General features: G+C 49.3%; 1 protein-coding gene across 1 annotated transcript in view; it reads left to right on the top strand.

Moving 5' to 3' along the window:
- Positions 1-5,804, top strand: part of LOC123747217 (uncharacterized) — a 30,548-nt gene extending 24,744 nt beyond the window's left edge. The window contains exons 7-8 of the mRNA XM_045729256.2: positions 652-760; positions 4,859-5,804. Coding sequence (XP_045585212.1) covers positions 652-760; positions 4,859-5,063 — 314 coding nt within the window. The 3' untranslated portion in view covers positions 5,064-5,804. The remainder of the gene's footprint in view (positions 1-651; positions 761-4,858) is intronic.
- Positions 5,805-21,127: the final 15,323 nt, after the last annotated feature.

Raw genomic sequence — 21,127 nt, forward strand, 5'->3', positions numbered from 1 at the left:
GAGGGTTCAATACCTTCTTTTGACAATGTTCTCCGTTCTTTCTTGAGGGCTACTTCAATTATTCTTAAGATTAAGATTTATTCATAAGATCACAGTTAAAGTACATAACGTGAGTGTAGATAAGACTTGTATATTAATTTTAAAGCTAAACCAAAAATATGTTCTCTAGGTTTTTGTGATGACATTTATTCTGTATATATTTATGTCTAACATATGTAAGTGTGGATCCCGTCGACCGCAATTACTCATTATTAACTACATGAAGGAGAGGCTTTGAACCTTTGGGCACCTGACCTGTGCGTGTCCTATTGATCGTCAGGCTCCTCATTAAAGGATGGACCTACATTGGTTAAGCTTACCCAAGTCAACGCTTAAAGTATTAGGGTGAGCGTTTTAATGTTAAGGTGTAATGTGTAAAGGGACGTCGTCAGCTTAAAGTACAGTTTTAGCCGTTTTTCAGACCCGACTCATTTATTACAACATGCTTCTGAAACATCTCAAAATTGAGGCTTTGAGGCTCCGATTTAACATATCTGTGTATTTAATACTTTTTTTCTTTACAGGGGCAAATTGTTTGTCTCAAACAAGTTTAACATATACGAATTGACAAGTTGTTCATATTGTAGAAGATGCGTCTCTGTTGCGTTGCAGAGCTGACTACGGACTTCTGGCTGGGTGGGCGCCAGATGGAGAAGGGACACGGCTGGACCTGGATAGACGAGTCTCCCATGGTGCTCGGCTCCCCCTACTGGGCTGTCAGGTAGATGCAACCCGTCCTCGCACAAATAACATCACTTTTCGCTCGTATGCGCACACAGGTTAAAAAATAACGTAATTAAAAATGGGATCGACTCTTGAAAGTAACGTACTGTTCCGTTCTCTGTTTTGGGTCTTTTGACTTAGGCTGTTAGGTTAGGTGAGGAAACTTTCAATTAACGGTTTTCATGACGTTTTGGAACCTTAGGAAAACATCCTGCCCTCCTAACCTACCAGAGGACCCTTAACTTGCTGTTTTAGAGAAAAAAAATCCAAAATTTATTTTCAATTATTTTTCATTTTCAAATTAGGGCCTTTTTTGCCCTCCCAGTAGACGGGGCGAAAAGAGCAAGGACTCATATTCTTGCTCTTTTTGCCCCGTCTATTGGCCTTGTACCTGATGCGTTATCATTTAACTATTCTGACGTTCAAGTTCTTTGTCGAAGCTGGCCTTAAAGCTCTGGATAGAGCTGGCTTCCACAACTTCTGTCAGTGCACTCCACTTCGTGATTACCAATACATAGTAAGGATATTTTCTTATATTGCTTCGGCTCATTTGCATTTCCAGGTTCCACCTGTGGCCTCTTGTCCTACACATTTAATTTTAAGAGGCTGTCCTTGCCCACCTTGTCTATTCCCCCTCGGTATCTTGTATTTTGTGATCATATCTACTATTTTATCCTCTAGAGTTTGGATTTAGTTCCATTAGTCTGTCCTCTTAGCTTAATCCTCTTAGTCTGACACTAGTCTTGTTGCAAACTTCTATACTTTTTGAATTTTGGTTTTATGCCTCACAAGGTTCGGATTCCATGCCGGTGCTGCATATTCCGGTATTTAAAAATTGTTGTGTAGCTTACCTTGAAGGAGTCCTGATTTAAGCTTCTAAATGTTCTTATATTTGCCAGCGTCTTATATGCTGCCGATGTTGTCCTCTTTGTGTGCCTATGGTGTTGGGAGTCGATATAATTCAAACACTTAAGTTTTTCTCTTCTTTCCGATTCCTGTAGCTGCCGTTCCCTTATGTTGTAGATGCCTTCTGGTCTTCTTTTTCCCTTTCCCGTCTTCGTTACCTTATACTTGTTCGGAATGAATTTCAGCAACAATTTGTTTACCCACATCTGGAGTTTGCCAAGGTCTCCTGTAACGTTCTGCAGTCGTCCTCTGTTTTTACCTTCCTCATCAGCTTTGCATCGTCTGTATACTTGGAAATGTACGAGGTCATTAGGGTAGGTTGTTCACATAAATTAGGAACAGAAGCTGAAGGCCTGTTTGACTCCACTTGTTACATTCCTCCAGCTTAAAACCTCTGCTTTACTGCGACTCTTATGCTTTGTCTTTCAGGTACTCCCTTACCCAGTTCAGTGCTTTCACAATTATTCCAACCGTGTTCATCTTGTTCACCGTCCTTTCATAAGGAACAGTGTCGAAGGCTTTCTGTTCTAAGAATCAATCTAGGAAAATATGGTCTGTCCAGTCTTCTTTTCCGTGTCTTATTTTCGTAACCCTGTCATAGAACTCGGTCAAGTTTGCCAGGCACGACTTTTCCCTACTAAATCCATACTCATCTCTTGTGACACAGCTGGTCCTCTCCAGATGCTCCACCATTCTCAACTCGATTACTTTCTCCAGCACTTTACATGGAATACTTGTCAGTGACACTGATCTATGATTTACTGCCTTTGGTCAACTCCCTTTTTTAATATTGAGACTACATTTGTCGTTTAGCAAACTTCAGGGAGAATTCACGTGTCTACTATTATTTTTAAAATTGTAAATAACTGGTGACAAAGTATTTCTGCAGTCTTTTTCTGTAGCCATGATGAGGTTAGGTCTGGTCCCATTGTTATTGTCACCTCTAGTTCCTCCAGGTGACTTTATGCCCCTTCTACAGTGACTGTGACTTATATGTCAGCCACTCTTTCTTGCGGTCTGTCATCCCACAACCCAGGTTTCTACACTAGTTCTATTGTAAAGGCTTCCTGAAATCTTTTGTTGACTTCCTCACACACCTCATTATAACTTAATGTGAGACTTGCCCCCTTGTTTCTTCAGTCTGAGCACATGGTCTCACGGGGTTGCACACTGTTGTTTTTCTCCTTGTGTGGCTGTAGAACGCCTATGGTTGGACCTTAGCTTTTGGGTCAATGCCATCTTCAAATTGCCTCTCGGCTTCTCTCCTGACTTAATTGCATTAATTTCCGGCCCTCTTTAGTGCCTCTCTAGTGTTCGGTGTTTCTAGTTCTCTGTAATTTTTTTTTAATTTTTTCCTTTCTTTAGCTTCCCGGCATTGTCTATTGGATCCCTTTTACTTTTACTTCTACCTCCTCCTCCTCCTCGAGTGGCATGAGGTTTACAACGACACATTTCCCTGTAATACGTCTTATCGTCTTATTTGCTGTATTCTCTTCCATTTCTCTTTCTCATTGGATTTCACGCAGAAAGTCCCTCGACTTACTGCAGTCCGCCACCTCTCTCATGGGTCACTCTTGGCTTGTCCCTTAGGGTCATTATGGTGCTGGGTTTACCTACAAGGACCTTGCCTCCCACTAACAAGGCCTTGCCTCCCACTAACAGGGCCTTGCCTCCCACTAACAAGGCCTTGCCTCCCACTAACAAGGCCTTGCCTCCCACTAACAGGGCCTTGCCTCCCACTAACAAGGCCTTGCCTCCCACTAACAAGGCCTTGCCTCCCACTAACAAGGCCTTGCCTCCCACTAACAGGGCCTTGCCTCCCACTAACAAGGCCTTGCCTCCCACTAACAAGGCCTTGCCTCCCACTAACAGGGCCTTGCCTCCCACTAACAGGGCCTTGCCTCCCACTAACAGGGCCTTGCCTCCCACTAACAAGGCCTTGCCTCCCACTAACAAGGCCTTGCCTCCCACTAACAAGGCCTTGCCTCCCACTAACAGGGCCTTGCCTCCCACTAACAAGGCCTTGCCTCCCACTAACAAGGCCTTGCCTCCCACTAACAAGGCCTTGCCTCCCACTAACAAGGCCTTGCCTCCCACTAACAGGGCCTTGCCTCCCACTAACAGGGCCTTGCCTCCCACTAACAAGGCCTTGCCTCCCACTAACAAGGCCTTGCCTCCCACTAACAAGGCCTTGCCTCCCACTAACAAGGCCTTGCCTCCCACTAACAAGGCCTTGCCTCCCACTAACAAGGCCTTGCCTCCCACTAACAGGGCCTTGCCTCCCACTAACAAGGCCTTGCCTCCCACTAACAGGGCCTTGCCTCCCACTAACAGGGCCTTGCCTCCCACTAACAGGGCCTTGCCTCCCACTAACAGGGCCTTGCCTCCCACTAACAGGGCCTTGCCTCCCACTAACAGGGCCTTGCCTCCCACTAACAAGGCCTTGCCTCCCACTAACAAGGCCTTGCCTCCCACTAACAGGGCCTTGCCTCCCACTAACAGGGCCTTGCCTCCCACTAACAAGGCCTTGCCTCCCACTAACAGGGCCTTGCCTCCCACTAACAGGGCCTTGCCTCCCACTAACAAGGCCTTGCCTCCCACTAACAAGGCCTTGCCTCCCACTAACAAGGCCTTGCCTCCCACTAACAAGGCCTTGCCTCCCACTAACAGGGCCTTGCCTCCCACTAACAGGGCCTTGCCTCCCACTAACAGGGCCTTGCCTCCCACTAACAGGGCCTTGCCTCCCACTAACAGGGCCTTGCCTCCCACTAACAAGGCCTTGCCTCCCACTAACAAGGCCTTGCCTCCCACTAACAAGGCCTTGCCTCCCACTAACAAGGCCTTGCCTCCCACTAACAAGGCCTTGCCTCCCACTAACAAGGCCTTGCCTCCCACTAACAAGGCCTTGCCTCCCACTAACAAGGCCTTGCCTCCCACTAACAAGGTCTTGCCTCCCACTAACAAGGCCTTCCCTCCCACTAACAAGGCCTTGCCTTCCACTAACAAGGCCTTGCCTCCCACTAACAGGGCCTTGCCTCCCACTAACAGGGCCTTGCCTCCCACTAACAAGGCCTTGCCTCCCACTAACAAGGCCTTGCCTCCCACTAACAAGGCCTTGCCTCCCACTAACAAGGCCTTGCCTCCCACTAACAAGGCCTTGCCTCCCACTAACAAGGCCTCCTGACCACAGGCAGTACGAGGAGTGCCAGACCAGGAACCTGACGACAGCGGGGCAGACCACCCGCCAGGCCAACCGTGCCACCTGCTACCACTACCGCCAGGCCCCGGAGCCCTCGGAGCGGGGCTACTGCGCCGCCCTCTCCTACCAGCACTACTTCTACATGACGGACGAGGACTGTCTCCTGCAGAAGAGTCCTCTCTGTGTCGCTGTCTAGATCACTACATCCGGATCCTGCTCTCCACTTAGCCACTCCGTAAAAAATGCAACTGGTTTGTCTAAGCAGAAGCTTACTAACCCAAGCATCCCTCCAAACCTATCGTGGTCGATGCCTAGAAAACGTTAATATAAGTGTTTTAGTTTTGCTAAGTAGTTCTTATCAAACCAGTAGTTCTCTCTCTACACGTACAGTAGTTCTCTCTCCACGCGTACAGTAGTTCTCTCTACACGCACACAGTAGTTCTCTCTACACGTACAGTAGTTCTCTCTCTACGCATACAGTAGTTCTCTCTACGCGTACAGTAGTTCTCTCTACACGCATACAGTAGTTCTCTCTACGCGTACAGTAGTTCTCTCTACGCATGCAGTAGTTCTCTCTACACGCACACAGTAGTTCTCTCTACACGCACACAGTAGTTCTCTCTCTACGCATACAGTAGTTCTCTCTACACGCACACAGTAGTTCTCTCTCTACACATACAGTAGTTCTCTCTACACGTGTACAGTAGTTCTCTCTATGCGTACAGTAGTTCTCTCTCTACACGTACAGTAGTTCTCTCTCTACATGTACAGTAGTTCTCTCTACATGCGTACAGTAGTTCTCTCTCTACATGTACAGTAGTTCTCTCTACACGCACACAGTAGTTCTCTCTCTACACATACAGTAGTTCTCTCTACACATACAGTAGTTCTCTCTACACGTGTACAGTAGTTCTCTCTACACGTGTACAGTAGTTCTCTCTACACGTGTACAGTAGTTCTCTCTACACGTGTACAGTAGTTCTCTCTACACGTGTACAGTAGTTCTCTCTACACGTGTACAGTAGTTCTCTCTACACGTGTACAGTAGTTCTCTCTACACGTGTACAGTAGTTCTCTCTACACGTGTACAGTAGTTCTCTCTACACGTGTACAGTAGTTCTCTCTACACGTGTACAGTAGTTCTCTCTACACGTGTACAGTAGTTCTCTCTACACGTGTACAGTAGTTCTCTCTACACGTGTACAGTAGTTCTCTCTACACGTGTACAGTAGTTCTCTCTACACGTGTACAGTAGTTCTCTCTCTCTACGCATACAGTAGTTCTCTCTACATGCGTACAGTAGTTCTCTCTACACGCGTACAGTAGTTCTCTCTACATGCGTACAGTAGTTCTCTCTACACGCATACAGTAGTTCTCTCTACACGCATACAGTAGTTCTCTCTACACGTACAGTAGTCGTTCTCTACATGTACAGTAGTTCTCTCTACACGCATACAGTAGTTCTCTCTCTACATGTACAGTAGTTCTCTCTCTACACGCGTACCGTAGTTCTCTCTACACGCGTACAGTAGTTCTCTCTCTACACGTGAATAGTAGTTCTCTCTCTACACGTGTACAGTAGTTCTCTCTCTACACGCGTACAGTAGTTCTCTCTCTACACGTGTACAGTAGTTCTCTCTCTACACGTGTACAGTAGTTCTCTCTCTACACGTGTACAGTAGTTCTCTCTCTACTCGTGTACAGTAGTTCTCTCTCTACACGTGTACAGTAGTTCTCTCTCTACACGTGTACAGTAGTTCTCTCTCTACACGTGTACAGTAGTTCTCTCTCTACACGTGTACAGTAGTTCTCTCTCTACACGTGTACAGTAGTTCTCTCTCTACACGCGTACAGTAGTTCTCTCTCTACACGTGTACAGTAGTTCTCTCTCTACACGTGTACAGTAGTTCTCTCTCTACTCGTGTACAGTAGTTCTCTCTCTACACGTGTACAGTAGTTCTCTCTCTACACGTGTACAGTAGTTCTCTCTACACGTACAGTAGTTCTCTCTACACGCGTACCGTAGTTCTCTCTACACGCGTACAGTAGTTCTCTCTACACGCGTACAGTAGTTCTCTCTACACGCGTACCGTAGTTCTCTCTACACGCGTACAGTAGTTCTCTCTACACGCGTACAGTAGTTCTCTCTACACGCGTACAGTAGTTCTATCTCTATGCGTACAGTAGTTCTCTCTACACGCGTACAGTAGTTCTCTCTACACGCGTACAGTAGTTCTCTCTACACGCGTACAGTAGTTCTCTCTACACGCGTACAGTAGTTCTCTCTACACGCGTACAGTAGTTCTCTCTACACGCGTACAGTAGTTCTCTCTACACGCGTACAGTAGTTCTCTCTACACGCGTACAGTAGTTCTCTCTACACGCGTACAGTAGTTCTCTCTACACGCGTACAGTAGTTCTATCTCTATGCGTACAGTAGTTCTCTCTACACGCGTACAGTAGTTCTCTCTACACGCGTACAGTAGTTCTCTCTACACGCGTACAGTAGTTCTCTCTACACGCGTACAGTAGTTCTCTCTACACGCGTACAGTAGTTCTCTCTACACGCGTACAGTAGTTCGCTCCACACGCGTACAGTAGTTCGCTCCACACGCGTACAGTAGTTCGCTCCACACGCGTACAGTAGTTCGCTCCACACGCGTACAGTAGTTCGCTCCACACGCGTACAGTAGTTCGCTCCACACGCGTACAGTAGTTCGCTCCACACGCGTACAGTAGTTCGCTCCACACGCGTACAGTAGTTCGCTCCACACGCGTACAGTAGTTCGCTCTACACGCGGACAGTAGTTCGCTCTACACGCGGACAGTAGTTCGCTCTACACGCGGACAGTAGTTCGCTCTACACGCGGACAGTAGTTCGCTCTACACGCGGACAGTAGTTCGCTCTACACGCGGACAGTAGTTCGCTCTACACGCGGACAGTAGTTCGCTCTACACGCGGACAGTAGTTCGCTCTACACGCGGACAGTAGTTCGCTCTACACGCGTACAGTAGTTCGCTCTACACGCGTACAGTAGTTCGCTCTACACGCGTACAGTAGTTCGCTCTACACGCATACAGTAGTTCGCTCTACACGCGGACAGTAGTTCGCTCTACACGCGGGCAGTAGTTCGCTCTACACGCGGACAGTAGTTCGCTCTACACGCGGACAGTAGTTCGCTCTACACGCGGACAGTAGTTCGCTCTACACGCGGACAGTAGTTCGCTCTACACGCGGACAGTAGTTCGCTCTACACGCGGACAGTAGTTCGCTCTACACGCGGACAGTAGTTCGCTCTAAGCGTAGCGTAACATTTCATAAATGATTTTCGATTACAATCTTCGGTATTATTGTACCATGAAAGCTTGAGCTCCAGTTAATAAAGTCGAGGCCTCAAGCAACTCTACAAATGAGCTATAACTGTAGCACATGCACGACTGGGACGCAAGGAAGATCTTCACGACTGGGACGCAAGGAAGATCTCCACGACTGGGACGCAAGGAAGACCTCCACGACTGGGACGCAAGGAAGACCTCCACGACTGGGACGCAAGGAAGATCTCTAAGACTGGGACGCATGGAAGATCTGTAAGACTGGGACGCATGGAAGATATGTAAGACTGGGACGCATGGAAGATCTGTAAGACTGGGACGCAAGGAAGATCTTCACGACTGGGACGCAAGGAAGATCTCCACGACTGGGACGCAAGGAAGATCTCCACGACTGGGACGCAAAGAAGACCTCCACGACTGGGACGCAAGGAAGACCTCCACGACTGGGACGCAAGGAAGATCTCCACGACTGGAACGCAAGGAAGATCTCCACGACTGGGACGCAAGGAAGATCTTCACGACTGGGACGCAAGGAAGATCTCCACGACTGGGACGCAAGGAAGACCTCCACGACTGGAACGCAAGGAAGATCTTCACGACTGGGACGCAAGGAAGATCTCCACGACTGGGACGCAAGGAAGACCTCCACGACTGGGACGCAAGGAAGATCTCTAAGACTGGGACGCATGGAAGATCTGTAAGACTGGGACGCATGGAAGATCTGTAAGACTGGGACGCATGGAAGATCTGTAAGACTGGGACGCAAGGAAGATCTCCACGACTGGAACGCACGGAAGATCTCCACGACTGGGACGCAAGGAAGATCTTCACGACTGGGACGCAAGGAAGATCTCCACGACTGGGACGCAAGGAAGACCTCCACGACTGGAACGCAAGGAAGATCTCCACGACTGGGACGCAATGAAGACCTCCACGACTGGGACGCAAAGAAGACCTCCACGACTGGGACGCAAAGAAGACCTCCACGACTGGGACGCAAGGAAGACCTCCACGACTGGGACGCAAAGAAGACCTCCACGACTGGGACGCAAGGAAGACCTCCACGACTGGGACGCAAGGAAGATCTCCACGACTGGGACGCAAGGAAGATCTCCACGACTGGGACGCAAGGAAGACCACGACTGGGACGCAAGGAAGACCTCCACGACTGGGACGCAAGGAAGACCTCCACGACTGGGACGCAAGGAAGATCTCCACGACTGGGACGCAAGGAAGATCTCCACGACTGGGACGCAAGGAAGACCACGACTGGTACGCAAGGAAGACCTCCACGACTGGGACGCAAGGAGCAGCTCTACATGTCTATATCAACCTCCCGGCGAGACAACTTCACTGACGCCTCATGAACCTTCAAAACTCACTACCATCAAAGACCAAATATTACCCAAGATCAAAACGAGGATCTCGGAGGTAATGGTCATGTGTACACACCATGGTTCAACTACGCTTCCTGTACAATCTCATTATCGATCGATCGCTTGTGTTTGAACGATCGATCGTTTAGCAGCGTAAGAAGTCGAGGTTATGTTTTTAGCGACTCCTGCAAGGGGAAGTGTACTTATAATAACAGAAGTTGAGCACGAGCGTCCCAGCTGCTGGGGGGCGGGGTTGACTAGAAACAATCACACCTGGAGACAGATTCACGAAGCAGTTACGCAAGTACTTACGAACGTATACATCTTTCCTCAATCTTTGACGGCTTTGGTTACATTTATTAAACCGTTTACAAGCATGAAAACTTGCCAATCAACTGTTGTTAGTGTTATAAACAGCCTCCTGGTGCTTCAGAGCTCATTAATTGTTTAATAATTGGAAACAAAGCCGCCAAAGATTAAGAATAGATATAGAGGTTCGTAAGTGCTTGCGTAACTGCTTCGTGAATCTGGCCCCTGGCCACTGCACCTGACTGTGCCGCTTCAACAGCGCGCGCTCTCCTCACATGTGGGAACAAATGATGTAGTTTGTGTAGTTATTGTATCAAATAAAATCTGTTGATTTAAAAGTTGTTTAAACTATTCCTTTTGTTTACAGATAAAAATAAATGATATGGTTGGACAGGATTGGTTCATCGTAGGGCATTATCAGGGGGTAGGAGCCCTGTGGGGTATTATCAGGGGGTAGGAGCCCTGTGGGGTATTATCAGGGGGTAGGAGCCCTGTGGGGCATTATCAGGGGGTAGGAGCCCTGTGGGGCATTATCAGGGGTAGGAGCCCTGTGGGGCATTATCAGGGGGTAGGAGCCCTGTGGGGTATTATCAGGGGGTAGGAGCCCTGTGGGGTATTATCAGGGGGTAGGAGCCCTGTGGGGCATTATCAGGGGGTAGGAGCCCTGTGGGGCATTATCAGGGGTAGGAGCCCTGTAGGGCATTATCAGGGGGTAGGAGCCCTGTGGGGTATTATCAGGGGGTAGGAGCCCTGTGGGGTATTATCAGGGGGTAGGAGCCCTGTGGGGCATTATCAGGGGGTAGGAGCCCTGTGGGGCATTATCAGGGGGTAGGAGCCCTGTGGGGTATTATCAGGGGGTAGGAGCCCTGTGGGGCATTATCAGGGGGTAGGAGCCCTGTGGGGTATTATCAGGGGGTAGGAGCCCTGTGGGGCATTATCAGGGGGTAGGAGCCCTGTGGGGCATTATCAGGGGGTAGGAGCCCTGTGGGGCATTATCAGGGGGTAGGAGCCCTGTGGGGCATTATCAGGGGGTAGTAGTCCTATGGGGCATTATCAGGGGTAGGAGCCTTGTGGGGCATTATCAAGGGTAGGAGCCCTGTGGGGCATTATCAGGGGTAGGAGCCCTGTGGGGCATTATCAAGGGCAGGAGCCCTGTGGGGCATTATCAGGGGTAGGAGCCCTGTGGGGCATTATCAGGGGTAGGAGCCCTGTGGGGCACTATCAGGGGGTAGGAGCCCTGTGGGGCATTATCAGGGGTAGGAGCCCTGTGGGGCATTATCAGGGGTAGGAGCCCTGTGGGGCATCATGTTATAAACCCCGTTTCACGGGGGAGTGAGAACAGAAGCGGGTACTGACGGGTAGTGACAGACAGTGACGGGGGTACTGGCGGGTAGTGACAGACAGTGACGGGGGGTACTGACGGGTAGTGACAGACAGTGACGAGGGTACTGGCGGGTAGTGACAGACAGTGACGGGGGTACTGGCGGGTAGTGACAGACAGTGACGGGGGTACTGGCGGGTAGTGACAGACAGTGACGGGGGTACTGGCGGGTAGTGACAGACAGTGACGGGGGTACTGGCGGGTAGTGACAGACAGTGACGGGGGTACTGGCGGGTAGTGACAGACAGTGACGGGGGTACTGGCGGGTAGTGACAGACAGTGACGGGGGTACTGGCGGGTAGTGACAGACAGTGACGGGGGTACTGGCGGGTAGTGACAGACAGTGACGGGGGTACTGGCGGGTAGTGACAGACAGTGACGGGGGTACTGGCGGGTAGTGACAGACAGTGACGGGGGTACTGGCGGGTAGTGACAGACAGTGACGGGGGTACTGGCGGGTAGTGACAGACAGTGACGGGGGTACTGGCGGGTAGTGACAGTGACGGGGGTACTGGCGGGTAGTGACAGACAGTGACGGGGGTACTGGCGGGTAGTGACAGACAGTGACGGGGATACTGGCGGGTATTGACAGTGACGGGGGTACTGGCGGGTATTGACAGTGACGGGGGTACTGGCGGGTATTGACAGTGACGGGGGTACTGGCGGGTAGTGACATTGACGGGGGTACTGGCGGGTAGTGACAGTGACGGGGGTACTGGCGGGTAGTGACAGTGACGGGGGTACTGGCGGGTAGTGACAGTGACGGGGGTACTGGCGGGTAGTGACAGTGACGGGGGTACTGGCGGGTAGTGACAGTGACGGGGGTACTGGCGGGTAGTGACAGTGACGGGGGTATTGGCGGGTAGTGACAGTGACGGGGGTACTGGCGGGTAGTGACAGTGACGGGGGTATTGGCGGGTAGTGACAGTGACGGGGGTACTGGCGGGTAGTGACAGTGACGGGGGTATTGGCGGGTAGTGACAGTGACGGGGGTACTGGCGGGTAGTGACAGTGACGGGGGTATTGGCGGGTAGTGACAGTGACGGGGGTACTGGCGGGTAGTGACAGTGACGGGGGTATTGGCGGGTAGTGACAGTGACGGGGGTACTGGCGGGTAGTGACAGTGACGGGGGTATTGGCGGGTAGTGACAGTGACGGGGGTATTGGCGGGTAGTGACAGTGACGGGGGTACTTTCGGGTACACCTGGGAGTACTGGTGGGTACAACTGGGAGCAAATAAACCAGGACTTCACTGAAATAAACTGGGAAGAACAGCTAGAAAATGCAAACCTGAACCAGTGCCTGGAAAAAATAAGATCAGTAGCACTAGAAATATGTTCAAACCGCATACCCCTAAGAAAAAAGAGGAAGAGATGAAGATTGGAACGGGAACGTCGTTCCCTATATAGGCGAAGAAAACGAATCGCGGAACAACTTGAGAGTCGCACCCTATCTCAAGAACGGCGAAGAAGGTTAGGTAGAGAAATAGAAACAATTGAACTCAAGCTACAAGAATCATACAAAACCCAGGAGAGGCAAAGAGAGCAAAAGGCCAAGTGAAATAGAGAGAAATCCGAAATATTTTTTCTCCTATGCAAAATCAAGATCAAAAACCACATCTAGTATCGGGCCCCTGCGAAAGGGAGATGGAACTTTCACCGATGACAACAAAGAAATGAGCGAGCTACTGAGGAAGCAGTACGACTCTGTTTTCATCGAGCCATTAAACGCACTAAAGATTGATAACCCAAATGAATTTTTCATGGATATGATACAACATCAAATCATATATCAGACGTCACCCTATCCCCACTGGATTTTGAAGAAGCCATAAACAGTATGCCTATGCACTCTGCACCAGGCCCTGATTCTTGGAACTCCATATTCATCAAGAACTGTAAAAAAAAAACTATCGCAGGCCCTCCACATTCTTAGGAGACAAAGCCTAGATACTGGCGTTATTCCTGATATACTAAAAACAGCAGAGATAGCACCACTCCATAAAGGAGGAAATAAGGCAGAGGCAAAAAATTACAGACCGATAGCACTAACATCGCACATCATAAAAATTTTTGAGAGTGCTAAGAAGTAAGATCACAAAATACATGGAATCACATCATCTCCATAACCCCGGACAACATGGTTTCAGAACAGGGCGCTCTTGCCTGTCACAGTTGCTGGACCACTATGATATGGCATTAGATGCTATGGAAGACAAACAAAACGCTGATGTAATTTACAGATTTCGCAAAAGCTTTTGATAAATGTGACCAAGGTGTTATTGCACATAAAATGCGTTCAAAAGGAATTACCGGAAAAGTAGGCAGATGGATCTACAATTTCCTGACCAACAGAACCCAATGTGTAATAGTCAACAAAATAAAATCCAGCCCATCAACCGTGAAGAGCTCAGTCCCCCAGGGTACTGTGCTTGCTCCAGTACTTTTTCTCATCCTCATATCGGACATAGACAAGAACACAACCTATAGCACTGTATCATCCTTTGCAGATGACACTAGGATCTTCATGAGAGTAGGCAATATAGAGGACACGGCAAACCTCCAATCAGATGTAGATCAGGTCTCTCTATGGGCTACAGAAAATAATATGGTGTTTAACGAAGATAAGTTCCAGCTCATGCGCTATGGAAAAAATGAAAATATAAAAACGGAAAGCACGTACAAAACTCAGGCAAATCATAACATAGAACGAAAAGGCAATGTAAAGGATCTGGGTGTACTTATGTCGGAAGACCTTACCTTTAAAGAACACAATAAAGTAGCCGTCACAACTGCAAGAAAAATGACAGGTTGGATAACAAGAACTTTTCACACTAGAGATGCCATACCGATGATGATACTTTTCAAAACGCTTGTGCTCTCTAGAGTGGAGTACTGCTGCACAATGACAGCCCCTTTCAAAGCTGGAGAAATTGCTGACCTGGAGAGCGTGCAGAGATCCTTTACTGCTAGAATCCACTCAGTAAAACATCTAAATTACTGGGACCGACTAAAGAGCTTAAATCTGTACTCCCTTGAGCGCAGGCGGGAGAGATACATAATAATTTACACGTGGAAAATATTAGAGGGGCTGGTCCCAAACCTGCACACAGAAATAACATCACATGAGACCAGAAGGCATGGCAGGATGTGCAGAATACCCCCGTTGAAAAGCAGAGGTGCAACAGGTACTCTGAGAGAGAACTCTATCAACATCAGAGGCCCGAGACTGTTCAACACGCTTCCGCTACACATAAGGGACATAACTGGCAATCCCCTCACAGTGTTCAAGAGCGAACTGGATAAGCACCTCCAAAGGATACCTGATCAACCAGGCTGTGACTCATACGTCAGGCTGCGAGCAGCCGCGTCCAACAGCCTGGTTGACCAGTCCAGCAACCAGGAGGCCTGGTCGACGACCGGGCCGCGGGAACGCTAAGCCCCGGAAGCACCTCAAGGTAACCTCAAGGTAAGGTAAGGTAGTGACAGACAGTGACGGGGGTACTGGCGGGTAGTGACAGACAGTGACGGGGGTACTGGCGGGTAGTGACAGACAGTGACGGGGGTACTGGCGGGTAGTGACAGACAGTGACGGGGGTACTGGCGGGTAGTGACAGTGACGGGGGTACTGGCGGGTAGTGACAGTGACGGGGGTACTGGCGGGTAGTGACAGACAGTGACGGGGGTACTGGCGGGTAGTGACAGACAGTGACGGGGGTACTGGCGGGTAGTGACAGACAGTGACGGGGGTACTGGCGGGTAGTGACAGACAGTGACGGGGGTACTGGCGGGTAGTGACAGACAGTGACGGGGGTACTGGCGGGTAGTGACAGACAGTGACGGGGGTACTGGCGGGTAGTGACAGACAGTGACGGGGGTACTGGCGGGTAGTGACAGTGACGGGGGTACTGGCGGGTAGTGACAGTGACGGGGGTACTGGCGGGTAGTGACAGACAGTGACGGGGGTACTGGCGGGTAGTGACAGACAGTGACGCGGGTACTGGCGGGTAGTGACAGACAGTGACGGGGGTACTGGCGGGTAGTGACAGTGACGGGGGTACTGGCGGGTAGTGACAGACAGTGACGGGGGTACTGGCGGGTAGTGACAGACAGTGACGGGGGTACTGGCGGGTAGTGACAGACAGTGACGGGGGTACTGGCGGGTAGTGACAGACAGTGACGGGGGTACTGGCGGGTAGTGACAGACAGTGACGGGGGTACTGGCGGGTAGTGACAGTGACGGGGATACTGGCGGGTAGTGACAGTGACGGGGGTACTGGCGGGTAGTGACAGACAGTGACGGGGGTACTGGCGGGTAGTGACAGACAGTGACGGGGGTACTGGCGGGTAGTGACAGACAGTGACGCGGGTACTGGCGGGTAGTGACAGACAGTGACGGGGGTACTGGCGGGTAGTGACAGTGACGGGGGTACTGGCGGGTAGTGACAGACAGTGACGGGGGTACTGGCGGGTAGTGACAGTGACGGGGGTACTGGCGGGTAGTGACAGTGACGGGGGTACTGGCGGGTAGTGACAGACAGTGACGGGGGTACTGGCGGGTAATGACAGACAGTGACGAGGGTACTGGCGGGTAGTGACAGTGACGGGGGTACTGGCGGGTAGTGACAGACAGTGACGCAGGTACTGGCGTGTTTGTTGACTCTTCTCCGTCATATTATAACTCTTCCCTTTAAGGAGCTCCTATTCCATACTCTTGTAATACGTCGCTAATATTCTTAAAACGAAATTCTTAAGGCTCTTCACGCTGTATTAATAACCATTGTTGGTCACAGTGAATATGTTAACCTTGAGAAGCTTATCTGATGACCTTGTACACGACGTGTTGACCGTGTACACGACGTGTTGACCGTGGCCACGACGTGTTGACCGTGTACACGACGTGTTGACCGTGTACACGACGTGTTGACCGTGTACACGACGTGTTGACCGTGGCCACGACGTGTTGACCGAGTACACGACGTGTTGACCGTGTACACGACGTGTTGACCGTGTACACGACGTGTTGACCGTGGCCACGACGTGTTGACCGTGTACACGACGTGTTGACCGTGTACACGACGTGTTGACCGTGGCCACGACGTGTTGACCGTGTACACGACGTGTTGACCGTGTACACGACGTGATGACCGTGACCACGACGTGATGACCGTGTACACGACGTTTTGACCGTGTACACGACGTGATGACCGTGGCCACGACGTGATGACCGTGTACACGACGTGATGACCGTGGCCACGACGAGATGACCGTGACCACGACGTGATGACCGTGGCCACGACGAGATGACCGTGGCCACGACGTGATGACCGTGTACACGACGTGATGACCGTGGCCACGACGAGATGACCGTGGCCACGACGTGATGACCGTGTACACGACGTGATGACCGTGTACACGACGTGATGACCGTGGCCACGACGTGATGACCGTGTACACGACGTGATGACGGTGGCCACGACGTGATGACCGTGGCCACGACGTGATGACCGTGACCACGACGAGATGACCGTGACCACGACGAGATGGCCGTGACCACGACGTGATGACCGTGTACACGACGTGATGACCGTGTACACGACGTGATGACCGTGGCCACGACGTGATGACCGTGACCACGACGTGATGACCGTGGCCACGACGTGATGACCGTGACCACGACGAGATGACCGTGACCACGACGTGATGACCGTGGCCACGACGAGATGACCGTGGCCACGACGTGATGACCGTGTACACGGTGATGACCGTGGCCACGACGTGATGACCGTGTCCACGACGTGATGACCGTGACCACGACGTGATGACCGTGGCCACGACGAGATGACCGTGACCACGACGTGATGACCGTGTACACGACGTGATGACCGTGGCCACGACGAGATGACCGTGTACACGACGAGATGACCGTGGCCACGACGAGATGACCGTGGCCACGACGAGATGACCGTGGCCACGACGAGATGACCGTGACCACGACGAGATGACCGTGGCCACGACGTGATGACCGTGGCCACGACGTGATGACAGTGTACACGACGTGATGACCGTGGCCACGACGTGATGACCGTGTACACGACGTGATGACCGTGGCCACGACGAGATGACCGTGGCCACGACGTGATGACCGTGTACACGACGTGATGACCGTGGCCACGACGTGATGACCGTGGCCACGACGTGATGACCGTGTACACGACGTGATGACCGTGGCCACGACGTGACCGTGTACACGACGAGATGACCGTGGCCACGACGAGATGACCGTGACCACGACGAGATGACCGTGACCACGACGAGATGACCGTGACCACGACGAGATGACCGTGACCACGACGAGATGACCGTGGCCACGACGAGATGACCGTGACCACGACGAGATGACCGTGACCACGACGAGATGACCGTGACCACGACGAGATGACCGACTGATGCCCCCTGTGGATCGTTCTGTGTCGTGGTGTTATTGCGCACAAAATGCATGCAAAAAGGAATTACCGGAAAAATAGCCAGATGGATCTACAATTTCTTGACTAACAGAAGTCTGTAATAGTGAGGATTTATATATATATATATATATATATATATATATATATATATATATATATATATATATATATATATATATATTTACTGCAGGTAGCAGTAAATGTACACCTCATGGTTGGTCGACAAAACAAAAACAACAAAAACCAGATGGTCCAATTTAGCCTCCGGTCCGGTCCGGTCCGGTCCGGTCTGGTACGTGGTTGGACGTACCAGTATGTCCTCACCTAATGTACACCTCATGGTTGGTCGATATATATATATCGGTCACCACATCACTGCCTTCATCATTCAGATGAAGGACTGAAAACAAGAACAAACAACAAAGTACAGTTTATAAATGGCCTCCTCACGGAGTCAAATGCAGTATTTGGAGCATTCACAGAAACCCATGCAGGGGAATTGTTGGACAGTGAGATCTGGATTCCAGGATATAACCTATACAGGTGTGATAGGAAAATTAGGTCACATGGAGGAGTGGGTCTGTATATTAGGGAAGACCTTGTATGCTCGGAGCTCCTAAACGTTACAAATGAGGTGGTAGAGATACTGGGATTAAAAATAGAGAAAATAAATTTAGTGATTATACTAATATACAAACCGCCAGATGCAACGGCTGAGGAATTCACAGAACAGATAAGCAAAATAGAGAATAGCCTTGATAATTTGGAGAACCCGATACCTGATATTATCTTCCTAGGTCACTTCAACTTGCCTAGTCTCAGGTGGAAAATAGCAAACAATAATATTATACCAGGAAATCTATCAGGACCTAACCAACCACAGATTAGAGAACTACTTAGATTCTGTGACAAATTTTCACTCAATCAGCAGATATCGGAGCCAACGAGAAATGAAAATATTCTAGATCTGGTCTTTACGAACAATGAAGACATTATCAGAGACATTACGATATCAGATACCACATACTCAGATCACAAACTCATTGAAGTGCAAAACGACCATCAATACTCAGAATTGACTTAAAACGTTGATAAAGCGAGAGGGGCTATTCAGTAAATTCAGTTTTAATAATAAAAGGATAGACTGGGAGATAATAAACAGGGAACTTACAAACATTCCATGGGGAACTGTTCTAAATAATACAAGTCCTACAGAAGGAATAGAAAAACTGACTTCAGAAGCGTATCAAGTCTGTCTGAAACATGTTCCTTTGAGGAAAGCCAGAAAGAGATCTAACGTAGAAAGAGAACGCAGACGACACTATAAACGCAGGAAAAAATAACGGAACTGCTTATGCAGACACGAATTTCCCGTCAAAGAAGGAATAATTTAAATAGGGAGATTGAAGAAATCGAGCGGAAATTGAAACACTCATATGAAACTGAAGAAAGGTAGTTAGAACAGAAAGCAATTCAGGAAATAAAGAAAAATCCAAAATATTTCTTCTCATATGCGAAATCAAAAGCAAAAACCACTGCCAGTATTGGACCTATTCGTACAAGTGAAGGTTCATACACGGAGGATGACAAAGAAATTAGTGAAATCCTAAAAAAGCAGTATGAGGACATGTTTAGCACTCCAATAAACAACATGAAGGTGGAAGATCCAGACAATTTCTTTATGCGGGATATTCAAACCCCTGTAAATATAACTGATATAAACACGAGCGCACTAAATTTTGAAAAAGAAATTGAAAATATGCCCATGCACTCGGCCCCAGGTCCAGACTCATGGAATTCAATATTTATAAAGAAATGCAAAGTGCCGGTAGCACAGGCACTCAGTATAGTGTGGAGGAAGAGCTTGGACACGGGGGAGATACCAGATGCACTTAAAGTAGCAGACATAGCCCCTCTACACAAGGGAGGGAGCAAAGCATTGGCAAAAAATTATAGACCAGTTGCACTAACATCGCACATCATAAAAGTATTTGAGAGAGTGATTAGGAGTCAGGTCACCAATTTCATGGAGACCAATGACCTTCACAACCCAGGCCAACATGGATTTCGAGCGGGAAGATCGTGCCTCTCACAGCTACTTGAGCACTACGACAAAGTCACTGAGGCATTAGAAGAGAAACAGAATGCTGATGTGATATACACGGACTTCGCAAAGGCTTTCGATAAATGTGACCATGGCGTGATAGCACACAAAATGAAGTCAATGGGAATAACCGGTAAAGTAGGACGCTGGATACTCAGTTTTCTGTCAAAGAGGACTCAGCGAGTAACTGTCAACCATATAAAATCTAATCCAAGTGCAGTGAAAAGCTCTGTACCTCAGGGTACAGTCCTTGCACCGCTGCTTTTCCTTATTCTCATATCAGATATAGACAAAAATACAAGTCACAGCTTCGTATCATCCTTTGCAGATGACACAAAAATCAGTATGAAAATTACCTCGGCTGAGGACATTGAAAAACTTCAAGCTGATATTAATAAAGTTTTCGACTGGGCATCAGAAAATAACATGATGTTTAACAGTGATAAATTCCAGGTACTCAGGTACGGTAAAAATGAGGACCTTAAACATAATACAGAGTACAAAACACAATCAAATGTACCCATAGTAGGAAAACAGCATGTAAAGGATTTGGGAATAATAATGTCTGACGATCTAACGTTTAAGGAGCATAACCAAGCAAATATTGCGACAGCCAGAAAAATGATAGGATGGATTACGAGAACTTTCAAATCCAGGGATCCCATCACAATGGTTGTACTCTTCAAGTCACTTGTGTTGTCCCGTCTTGAGTACTGCTCAGTACTCACTTCCCCCTTCAGAGCAGGAGAGATTGCTGAAATAGAGGGAATACAGAGAACATATACGGCACGCATAGACGCAATAAAGCACCTAAATTATTGGGATCGTCTCAAAGCCCTCCAAATGTACTCACTAGAAAGAAGACGAGAGAGATATCAAATAATATACACCTGGAAGATACTGGAGGGCCAAATACCAAATCTACACAGTAAAATAACAACGTACTGGAGTGAACGATATGGAAGAAAATGTAGAATAGAACCAATGAAGAACAGAGGTGCCATAGGCACAATCAGAGAACACTGTATAAACATCAGAGGTCCGCGGTTGTTCAACGTCCTCCCAGCGAGCATAAGAAATATTGCCGGAACAACCGTGGACATTTTCAAGAGGAAACTAGATTTATTCCTCCAAGGAGTGCCGGACCAACCGGGCTGTGGTGGGTATGTGGGCCTGCGGGCCGCTCCAAGCAACAGCCTGGTGGACCAAACTCTCACAAGTCGAGCCTGGCCTCGGGCCGGGAATGGGGAGTAGAAGAACTCCCAGAACCCCATCAACCAGGTAACCAGGT

This window comes from Procambarus clarkii, chromosome 10 (genome assembly GCF_040958095.1).
Source record: "Procambarus clarkii isolate CNS0578487 chromosome 10, FALCON_Pclarkii_2.0, whole genome shotgun sequence".
NCBI classification, from domain to species: domain Eukaryota; kingdom Metazoa; phylum Arthropoda; class Malacostraca; order Decapoda; family Cambaridae; genus Procambarus; species Procambarus clarkii.